Source organism: Daucus carota, chromosome 7 (genome assembly GCF_001625215.2).
Source record: "Daucus carota subsp. sativus chromosome 7, DH1 v3.0, whole genome shotgun sequence".
In the NCBI taxonomy this organism is placed as follows: Eukaryota; Viridiplantae; Streptophyta; class Magnoliopsida; order Apiales; family Apiaceae; genus Daucus; species Daucus carota.
The window spans coordinates 2363284-2374749 of record NC_030387.2 but is presented as its reverse complement, the minus strand read 5'-3'; the positions used below and the strand labels follow the sequence as shown (position 1 = coordinate 2374749).

Here is an 11466-nt window from a genome sequence, read left to right as displayed (position 1 = left end):
AAAATATGTAGAGAGTGGCGGAATCAGGATTTGAAATAAGCTTCTCGGCAATTCAAGCTTTTAAAGAAGTTCATTCATGTCATAAGATTGTTCGTCGGACTGTAGGCAGAAAAATTTACATAACTTGAGTGACTTGTCTATTTTTAACCGGGACTGTATGTATATTTTACAGACTGTAAAAGTAAATTATGTGGGATCTGGAGTAGATTATGGGTCCATCAATGAGTCAATGTTCTAAGGTAAGAAATTCATACATTATTCTTAAAATCCTACCTAACTACAATTTTCGAATGTTTTTGTAATTTAAATTAGGAAGCCCAAGAAGATTATATAGAGTATTTTATGTATACACCTTATCTGGATATGACACGTTACACCTCCGGTAATCGAAGACTTGCAAGTGATTACTCACAGATTAAGAGCAAAAGACAAATGTCAGTGAGAAATACAACCACTCCCAGAAGCAAAGCTGTCAAACCTTTGACCTTTCTGATTTCCTTTACAGAATCAAGGTTGGATCCAACTTAGATTTGTCGCTTTGCGAAATTATACCCCTGCTCAATTATACATGTTTGAATCAGAGTCCGGCGACGTATCTTAATATTTTTATAAATTAAAAAAAAATTCAGTAAAAATTTAATTGATATGTTTTTATTTAAAAAAAGTTAAAATATTAATTATAAATTTATATATTATAAACTTTAAAAGATATGTCAACTAATGAAAAAAATTATATAGAAATGAGGGAAGACCAAGCGATAAACCTTTATGTCAGTCTAATTAAAATTATAATAACATGCATACACACTTAGCACATAAAATGTAAAAAAATATTTGAAAATGTTTGGCGTAATTTTAAAAAGTGTTTATCACTTAATTTTTATTTTATGTGTTTTGATAAATTTTTTGATGTTTACAACTTCTTAAGTATAAAAATTATTAATATAATGATAAATTATTATAAATCATCTTTTAAAGTGTTCCTCTACATATTTGTAAATCAAATTTCAAAAATAAAAATAAATTTGAAAAAATTTGAGATTTTCAACTTATCAAATTCTATCACAAATATATTGTAAATTCGTTACACAAATGCTATAAAGCGGCCAAAACAACTTCGAGTCACACCCATCACTGGTTATCCAATTATGTTCTTTTATTTTCATAGGAGGAGAAGAATAAGCCGAAAAATTAGAGCCAGCTATAAACACAAGATTTAATCTGATATCGACATAATTGTTAGGTTCAAGTTTATAAATAAAGCACCAACTATTGTCTATTCTCTCATCTTATCAGACACAAGTACAAACTCCATAAGTCGCGCAACTGCCATGCTTAAAAGTCAGATCTACACAAATTAATTTCTTGAATTCACAACTTTCGCAATCGAAAATTCGTCAAATATTAGTGAGTATATATCAAGTTATGGGCTCACGGATGGCAAAAAAAATACAAATTTGACATGTGAGGTGATTGATACAAATTTGCACTATACTGAGACAACATATAACATGTCATTGCTGACTTGAATATTATAAAATGCATGCATTTGAAATATGCTAATTGCATGCATGTTCACTAAGAAGCTTGTTAATCATATTTAATTATCCACAGAAACCCTAATGACCACACAAGCACGTTTCGAATAGGTTTGAAAAGGATGTATAGTCGAGAATGATACGTTCTAAAAGTCCAACACAGCTATACAAAACACGCGGAGTTATTCGAAAATTAATAAACATTAATTCCAATGATTGTTTAATTATATTATCTTAGATTCTTTCTTCTCAAGGTTTTATGTGCAGGAGTCAATATTGGCGACCTTTAGTTTCTTCAGTTATCAATCTGTTCCTTCGCAAAGGAGTAAATCATTAGCATGTGGAGAAGACATTTCACATATACTGTTCCCATTTTGCTAGCTAGTAGAAATATATTGTATGCATTTACACGAAATATTGACAAGATTTACGTCCACACGAGTCTTGAATCTTCCGTTTCGTGTCACCTGCACACTCCGGATTTCAACCCAGATCGACTTCTGAACTATATTTAATCAGGATTTTCCTGCTATACAACTTGCAACTTTGAAAGAAGAGAAATATAAATTGTGTTGGGTAATGTACGTTTCATTTTAAATAAGATAATTTATAATATTTTTAATTTTATAATAATATTTGAATATCATGGATTTCAAATTCTAATGTGACGATCATCCACGTAATCGACTATGAAGCCAACCAAGATCGGATATAGCTGGTTTTCCGCAGGAGATGTGACAGATTTTCCCGTAACATATCATTTTTTAATTTTAGGATCACAGCACACCCGTCACTAATAGCCTAGTCTTCTCACTAGTAGTTGAGACTAGCTACCACAGCACACCGGTCCTTAATAGTCTAGTCTTCTCACCAGTAGTTGAGACTAGCTAGCTGGAAAGACACGGGGTTGTATATAAGAAAAACGGATTTTCTAGTGTCTATCCATCGATACATGCTAATAATTATTTTTTGTTTAACCGATAAATTTCAATTGATTCTCCGTCTCATTAATAGTGACGCCTTCCTACATACATAAAAATCTATATCAATCAAAATATTTCAAATAAATGAAAAATAACCGTCAGCATGTATTAAGAAAGACAGCAACAAAAAGATCCATCGGCACAAACACAACACAAGAAAAAGCTGTTAAAACACTAAAGATATCCGCGGACCAGAAGTCCAAAACAAGGACCGCTGTAACAATCACTCTCACTCTCCAAGTAATTTTGTTACATAATCATCTTTAAAATCAATTAAAAATATTTAATAAATTTTAAAGATCAACGCTTTTTAAAACCGTAAATTTCAAGAAAAAAATTCAAGTTATAAAATTTCGAAATAACCTGAGTTCTGAAATGGAACTAAAAGTTGACCAAACAAGCAATCAGATTACTGACAAATATAGTTAAACTATTAGAGTACGTAGTTGGTTACTCGGTTGAAAAGTGAACCAAACGCATAGGATTTCAAAACCTGACGAGAGTTCTACTTTAACTCTAATTAACACTGCAATTACTAACTTCGAGCAGTGAAGATGCACCAATCTATACATTAATTTTGCGAAAAATACCAGAGTTTGATAAGACTGATCATACTTGAAGTTATATTTACACAAGACAGGCGTATTTAACCTATCAGCAAAAAGAAAAGATTCACTGCACGAATTTAAAAACCCCAGATTTCGATTCGCATTTCAGTGACTGTTGTGTAAACATAATAATACATGCAGGTACGTGTATGCATGCTAGTGGTGCGATTAGGTAAAAGTAGCTAAAATGTGGTGTCAAATAGAGGCTCTCTCTTTATACATCATTCTTTTCATATGTCCATTGTTTCCTTCTCAGTATTAGAGCTCGAAGAATCTTCTTTGTTCACATAAAGAATTTCAGAGTTACTCACTAGTCACTCCGTCGCGTTGAATGATACACGTATGAGGAGAGGTAGAGGGGTTAAAAAGAAAATGTAATTTAGTGATTAAAAATAAGAAAATGTAATTTATTGATTAAATGTAATTTTAATCTGGATGGATAAATTTAATATGTTCTCATATTTTTCGATCGGGTTGGGTTGGATCGGTTTATAAAACCCGAAACTTATGTCCAGCCCAACCAAATCGGGTTAATACTATTTCAGTCCAATTACTAATTAGGTTAAAAAATTTCGGATTGGATTGGACGAAATATGGTCGATTTTGATCGGGTTGGTCGGTTTCACCATCCCGTGTACACCCTTGGTATAAAATACGTGTATTGGAAGAAAATAATAGGTGTAATTAAAAAATTTCATATTGTAAAATTTTACAATTTTTGAAATGTATATAATCGAGTGAAACGTCCCAAAAAGAAAATTTTATAGAAATGGAGGGGACGAATGGAGTAATACAACACTCTCTCTCTCCTAGCAAGGTCGGCCATGCACTCCGATTTTGAAATCCGATTAATTCTTAAAAATATTTCTTATACTAAGTATATATGATAAATTATTAGAATTAAAATATCATAATACTTTAAATATGAATAATTATAGAATTTATGAATATAGTAAATATATTAGTAATTAAATAGCTAATATATTGATAACTAAATATTAAATAATATTTTAATATTAAAATACGTCCGATTTTCACTCCGATTAATCCTTCTGATTTCCGATTAATCCTGGTAGCTCAACCGATTAGGTCCGATTTCCGATTTCTGTAACACTACTTATAATCACTTGTCGTACCTGGAGATCTTCAAGTCAACTACGCTGCATTATCTTGTTATTATGTTTTGATGGGATAGGATTTAGCTGTGATTCGCCTTGAGAAGCTAGGCACTTCCGACTCGAATTCCACTCGTTTAGTTAAACGAGTTGAATTTGAATAGGAGTTCTGTCTCAAATAATTAAACGAATCGGTTCGATTTGATTCGTGAAATTAAGATAGTCGAGTTTGCATAAAGATTTAGACTCAATTAAACGTAAATTTAAACAAGACGGCTCAACCAACTCGTAAAATTAAACGAGTCTATTGTAAAATTAAACGCGTGGAGTTTTGACAGCTTTTGGCTCGATTGTTGAACGAGCTGGCTCACCCGACTCAATTAACAGCAACTCAACTTGTGCACAACTCAAAACTCAACTTGGCCGAGCTGAATTACACCGGTGATACCTAAATCTGTGTATTTGGTTGAGCCATGCTCATGCATGCTCAACTAATCTAGGGGTATTAATGTCATTATGTCAGCAAATTGTGTTTAAAGGATTTGGACCGATTAGAAGGCAAAAGGAGTATTTGAAATACTCGTACTGCATCATTCCATACCCATCTTCACTACAGTAAATTCCCATCATTCCACTCTGCCATCTTCTTCATCAGTCAGTGGTTTCAGTTGTTTCTCTCTCTGCCTATATTTATTACTTACCTGGTTTTTTTTTTGAAAAATATTACTTACCTGGTTATTATCTCCAACTCGATCCTACATAATCCTAGCTAACCTCTTCTGTAACCTCCCTTCATCCCCATCACCTAGTGTTCTATATGGTATTAAAGTCCGTAGAGTGGGCTAAGTGATGTTTTAGTTGGCATTTACAGTTCTCAAACAAAAGTGTATACTATGAGTTGGACAAAATTTAATAAATTATCAATGACCTCTGTCTACCTCCTCTTCTTGTAATCCAAAGTTCGAGTCTTGTTTATTCTATTTATGTTTAAAAATAATTTTTTATAATTTTTGAAAACTGCAAAATATATATTAAAGAAGATCAAATATACTTTATGATGATATGATTTTTACTTCTGCTTTTCTTAACTGTTTGTGTAAAGATTTAAGAATTAGTTTCAAGAAGTCGTGATAAAGAGGTTGAAAATAGAAAATGCTAGATTTTCCTTACAACTTCTACTTTCTTCTCAAACACTTTAATAACTTATAATTATTAATTTACTTCTCAAATCTATTCTATTTTTTTATTTTAAATGAGAAGTCATTGTTTTAAGTTAATCCAAATCGTCTTGTGCATGGCCTGGACTTAATTGTGATAAATATAAGTATAAGATCCATAGAGAGGTCTCCTCTAACACCTTAAGGTTTTAGATGGAATGGTTCTCTACATGGTATCAGAGCCAGGTTTGCGGGAGGTCTCGGGTTCGAGCCCCCGCCACCCCCAATATTCTCATAATTTAAAATGGACACGAAGTCAATTTATACCCCAAAGATGGGCGCCTGTGATCCACTCTTCAACCCAAAAAATGGAATTTCGAGTGAAGGAGAGTGATAAATATAAGTATAAGATCCATAAAGGGGCTTCCTCTAACATCTTAAAGTTTTTGATGGAATGGTTCTCTACGTTACAGCATATTATAAATGATCTTATATATATTTGTCATTTGATATGTGATGATGAAGCAATAGAATCCATATATATAGCTGCAGCCTGCTGTCTCATTTGCAGGAGGACCTATTGGATCAAATAAGTGCGCTATCCTCAGTGTAGCCAATACCTCTATGGTCAAATGAGATGAAACTAGAAGCTACTATTACCTAATGGTCATTCAAGTGGAGTAGTATATCTTTTATATTTATACACATGAATAAACCCTATAATTACAGCAAATTCCTTCTTCTTTTCTTGACTGCGTGCTTGAGATTTTACTCTGTAACTGCACCACTATATATTTTCTGACTTTGGGCGTACGGTGACAACTGTTTTGTCATCTTAAAATCAATTTACTGTTTATCTAAGAAACCTAACACCTGCGGCTTACTTTTACACACACAAAAGGTGTGCGAGGGAGGAAATGCTCTTGATAGATTAACGATAAATGTGTGTGAAGTTAAAAGTGTGATGAAAAGGTAAAGTAATTTACCTGCCCCGACTCTGGACAGCATTATAATGTTATTTTGTGATATTTTTTGATATTGCCTCCATCCTCCTTTACACCTAAATAAAGTTACAAAAAATAAGATAGTTCCGGTTTATTAAATTGTTTCTGCAAAGATATAAATTATACTTTTATTCACTAATATGAAAAAAATAACCAGTAATAATTTTATACATCATAATTATGCATAAAAGTTAATAAAATAAGTAATTTGATCATAAAAAGTCAAACAGGACAAATAAATTGGGACGGAATGAGTATCTTTTTAACTAAAACATAATTATCTTTTTCAGATTTTCTAACAAAAAAACCGAGTTTCTATGATTAACACGAGCCACATGTATATAAAAATAAAATATTATTGAATATAGTTATTAATAAATCACATGTGATATTTTTCAACCAAAATACATTACGTCATTTTTAAATACAGTGACAAGTGACAGTTTGGTGAGGGGTAATTAGAAAAGGAAAAGAGAATCAGTCTCATTCATTCCCTTTATAAGATTTATTTCGTAAAAGTCATCATTTTGTTTTCCTTATTTTAGTAATGGATTTATTCAATATTGCTCATACCCCTTTCCCCATCCTAGGTATTTGGTTTCACTTTCCACACTTTTTATCTATTGAGTTATAATTCATCTCTTAAACAATTAAAATAAAAAATTACCATATTAATTATCTTTTTAAAATTAAAACTAATTTTAATTTAGTTTTTATAATTGTGATATAATTAACATCTCAATTTATTTTAAAAATGTTATTACTGTTAAAGAATAAACTATATTAATTTATTATAATGTAAATAGATGTATTTTATGTTAAAAGATATTAAATCAGATCCAAATCCAAAAGAAATCGATAAAATACAATTGAATCGGGATCTCCATAAAATTTGACATCCCAGCGGCCCCCTTACGGTAAGGGCCTTACCTTAATTATTAGGACTGTACCACGAAAGGTCAAACATTAATCCATGAACTACTACTGTACATAGAATGCATATGCATATATATGATGGGCTGTGCTGTGATGATGAGGAGCTTGGCGTTTTGTGATTCTAGAGAGAGAGGGCAGGGGTCAAATTTATATATTTGGTGCACTTGATTCGGTTGGCGAAAAATTAAGAAAAATCAGAAAACTCGTGATGAAATTTTCTCGTTTCGAATTTATTTGTGTTGCAGAAAAGCAGCAGGTGCTCAGAATATAGGCAGGGGATAATAGCAACAACAAACAGAGAAAGTGGATCATTTTTTCAGATAAATAAAACACCTCTCCTTTCTCTGTTTGTCAAAGAGAATTAACAGACTCCTTCTCTACTTTATTCTCCGTCCCTTCCTTTTCCTCTTCTTTTATATCCCCTCTTCCTTGTCTCTTTCTACCCATTTCACACTGTTGCTTTATACACCCCCATTGGCGAGAGAGAGAGAGAGAGAGGGACGGGGGAGAGAGAGAGAGAGATCAAGAATGAGTTCTTGTGGAAGAAATGGTGCGGTGAGACCATACATAAGGTCAAAAGTGCCTCGCTTGAGATGGACTCCTGATCTTCACCACTGCTTTCTTCAAGCCATTCAAAGGCTTGGAGGCCAAGAAAGTAAGTCAATGAAACCATCATCATTCTTCTTTTCTGTTCTTCTTCTTCCATGCACTCTCCTGGCCTTTTCTAGTGCTTTAAGATTCTTGTTTCTGCATGCTTTGTTTCAACCTCCTACACAGAGGCTACTCCAAAGCTTGTTCTTCAGATGATGGATGTAAGAGGACTCACTATTTCACATGTCAAAAGCCATCTCCAGGTTTTTCATCTTTCACTAACCATTCTACTGTTTCTTTGCAAGACTAGTTCTTATCATTCTCTCTTATCTTCTTGACACAGATGTATAGGAGCATGAAGAGTGATGATGGCATCAACAAAGGTACTCAAAAATTGTAAATTTTTTAACCAGACTAGCTCCATTTTTGACATGATGTGTATATTAGGTGAGTGTGAAAGTGGATTTCTACTCTTGGTTGGTACTTATTGTAGTCTCAGATCAATATTGATTATCCTGTTGTGTTCTACATATATTTTGGCAATGACCCAGAATACACCACTTCATTTATTATAGTTTGTATTGTTTTCCTAATTCAAGTTGTTCCCCCAGCATAATACATCACCAAAACATCAACCACTATCCTTTTATATCTTCTACTTTTGGCATTTCTCATCATACCAAATAAAAATCTTGATATTTTTTTTTTACTTTGTGAAATAATGACAGATGAAAGTTTGATTCATCAAAGAAGAAAACAATCTCTTGAGGATCATTATGATGGCTATATTGATCAAGAAGCAACTGGGTCTGATCAGTATGCTTCATTGCTGCTAACAAACCTCAGTACTGAGGAATCAGATTCTAAAGATCAAATCTTTTTCATGAGTCCTAAAGCCCCACAAACAAAAAGGTGAGCTCATTTTAAACATCTCAAGTATCAAAAAAATTATGCCAAGAACAAAAAGATGCAATCTTTACTTTTATCACCTTCTCCTTTCTTTTGTCTTCTGGTCTTGTTTTACCTGTCAAGTTCTTTTTGTATATTAGCTTTACACATTATGTTTTCCCTTTTCTCAGAGCAAGAATTGATGCAATGAGTTGTAACTCAGCAGATCAGAGCCTGCAACATTGCAGCCAAAGAATAAGTGAGACACTACTCACAAGAGATCAGTACTATTTTGATGATTATATGCAGCTGGCTGGAGAAAAAAGTGAGGTAAACAAGGAAGGTTTATTAAGTTTTTACAGAAGCCAAGCAGCTCCAATGGCCACAGCTTTCTCTCTGCCACATGACCTCTTTAACAACATCAGTCCCTTTGCAAACCATGCAAATGCAGTGCTGGAAGAATCTGATTTCTTTAAGGTACACATTTTATAAATTTGTATGTATAGGTATATCACTTTCACTGTTATTCTTGCTTTTTAGCAGCTTTTAATGTAGCATGTTCATAATTTTGGTTTTGTAGCACAACCCTTTTGTGTTTCAACTCTAGTCATATAGCATGCTTTCCTTCTTTGATGGTGTATACCAAAATCCATACTCACATTTTTTGCTACCAGTATATCAAGTTTATAAATGTGGGCTTGTAGCATCCTAGCACTACTTAATTTCTAGCTCCTATTGTTGCTTCTGATGCTTATAGTCTAATACTACTTGGTAGCTTCAACTTTGATTAAATCTATTTTACTTACTGACCAAAGAGATAAATTTTGAAATTTTCTACTGAGGTAATAAATATCATTGTCACCAGATCTTATGTGATATGAGATCCACTCTAAGTGGAAAGCACATTCTATGAAAACACTGTGAAATTCTTGCTACATAGCTCAGTGGTGCAAAAATGCAGTTCAAAAATATATTCCATCTATCATATGTGACATTTGCAAAAGTCAAGTAAAAATCATAAATCATTCTCAATACCTGGAATATTCTACAAGATGTATGTACTAGATAATAAGATAGGTTAGATGACTTGAGTGGTAAAAACTTGTGCAATTGTGGTCCAGTTATATTATTGCTGAGGCCATTACTTGGGTCCCAAAATTGCCCTTAAATGCACTGGATCAGTTTACTTGCAGAATATGGAAGAAGCTCACATTATTTTGTAGGCCAACCACTTTATGCTTCAAAATGATAGTACAAGCCAAAACCTATAGGGCATTTCCAGTGCAGTCAAAAATTCAATAAGCATCTGGTAACTAAATTAAGACTTTCAAGTAATGTATTATGTTGCAGGTTTCTGAAGAGGAAGATAAAACATGCTCATCATTAAGAAGCTGCAAGCTTGAAAGTTCCGAAGATAAGCACCAAAATGAGGCTGAGGATGGTGGAGGCTGTGGATTGTCATTATCGCTCTCGTTGCAACATCCCTGCACTCAGAGAAGCAATGTTTCTTCAGTGAGCGAGATCAGTGAAACTATTTCTTCTTCATATAGTAGGCATGACTTCAGCTCTTGCCACGGCACTTCTTCCGGAAAACCAAACCTTAGCTTAAATCTATCTATTGCACTATGTGACACCTAAACATTAGAAGAAGGAAGCATAATTTTTTCTAAATCCCCAGTTTCCGCTATTAGATAATTCAGATTGTAGTGTTAATGTACTACTGACTCCAGAATATTTTTACCATCTTGATTTCTACCTTATGTAAGTTGCAACCAAGAAAAACAAGCCTTTTAATGTGGTCATTCTCTTTTAGCTTAGCATAACTAGAAATATTTATATTGCATGTAAACCTACACAGACAGACAATGAGCCTGTTTGCCTGGGCTTAAAGCTCGGGCTTAATTAAATCATTTCTGACTTTAAACTGAAAAATGTTTGTTTGTGTAATAAAAAGTCGGCTTAAAGTCAGAAGTTAGTTTGAGTTACTTTTTTAAGTGCATTTTTTTGAATTTTTTTTGATAAAAATTACCCATAAATCATAAGTTACCCATAAATCATTTTTTTCAGTCAGACATTTTAAACTATCAGCTTATCACATAAGTCACGTAAAGTCATAAGTCATGTTAAGTTTCAAGTAGCTCTGCCAAACAGGTTCAAATATAACTACATGAGGCGCTTAGGTTTTTATCCAGTATACGATAAATCACATATTCGATTCTCCTGTGTTCATTGTATAGAGAGGAAACCAAACCTAGCAGTAAATTCATAAATCCAGTGAGGAAAGAACTGAACTGATAAGTCAAACATGAATGCACAAAGAAAGACCATCTTTTTATCAAATTTAACTGCCTCTCGAGTCTCGGTATGTGTGTGTACGTAGGCAGCCCATTTATGCATGAATTTGGGTCTTAAGCAAACCCAGAAGATCTCAGATGAATCAAGGAACTTTATGACCAAATGGGAATGATGGTTAAGCAGCTACTCCTTTGATATACTTATAGGCTGGAGCTGGACTAGTGGACCATGCACTATTAGCTGCTTCCTGATATATCCATCAAACTGCAGGCAGCAATGAATGCTGTTCCTGATCTGGGTCATGATTCATGCCTTTCACAGGTCTAATGTTTAGCCAACCCTTCTCACTTT

General features: G+C 33.3%; 1 protein-coding gene across 1 annotated transcript; it reads left to right on the top strand.

The window, feature by feature from the left end:
• Positions 1-7493: 7493 nt before the first annotated feature.
• Positions 7494-10622, top strand: LOC108195397 (myb family transcription factor MOF1). The gene is made up of 6 exons (XM_017362354.2): positions 7494-7996; positions 8119-8195; positions 8276-8315; positions 8661-8844; positions 9012-9297; positions 10171-10622. Exons 1-6 carry the CDS (start codon positions 7870-7872, stop codon positions 10456-10458), a joined length of 1002 nt encoding a protein of 333 aa, XP_017217843.1. The 5' UTR covers positions 7494-7869; the 3' UTR covers positions 10459-10622.
• The last annotated feature ends 844 nt before the right edge of the window (positions 10623-11466 follow it).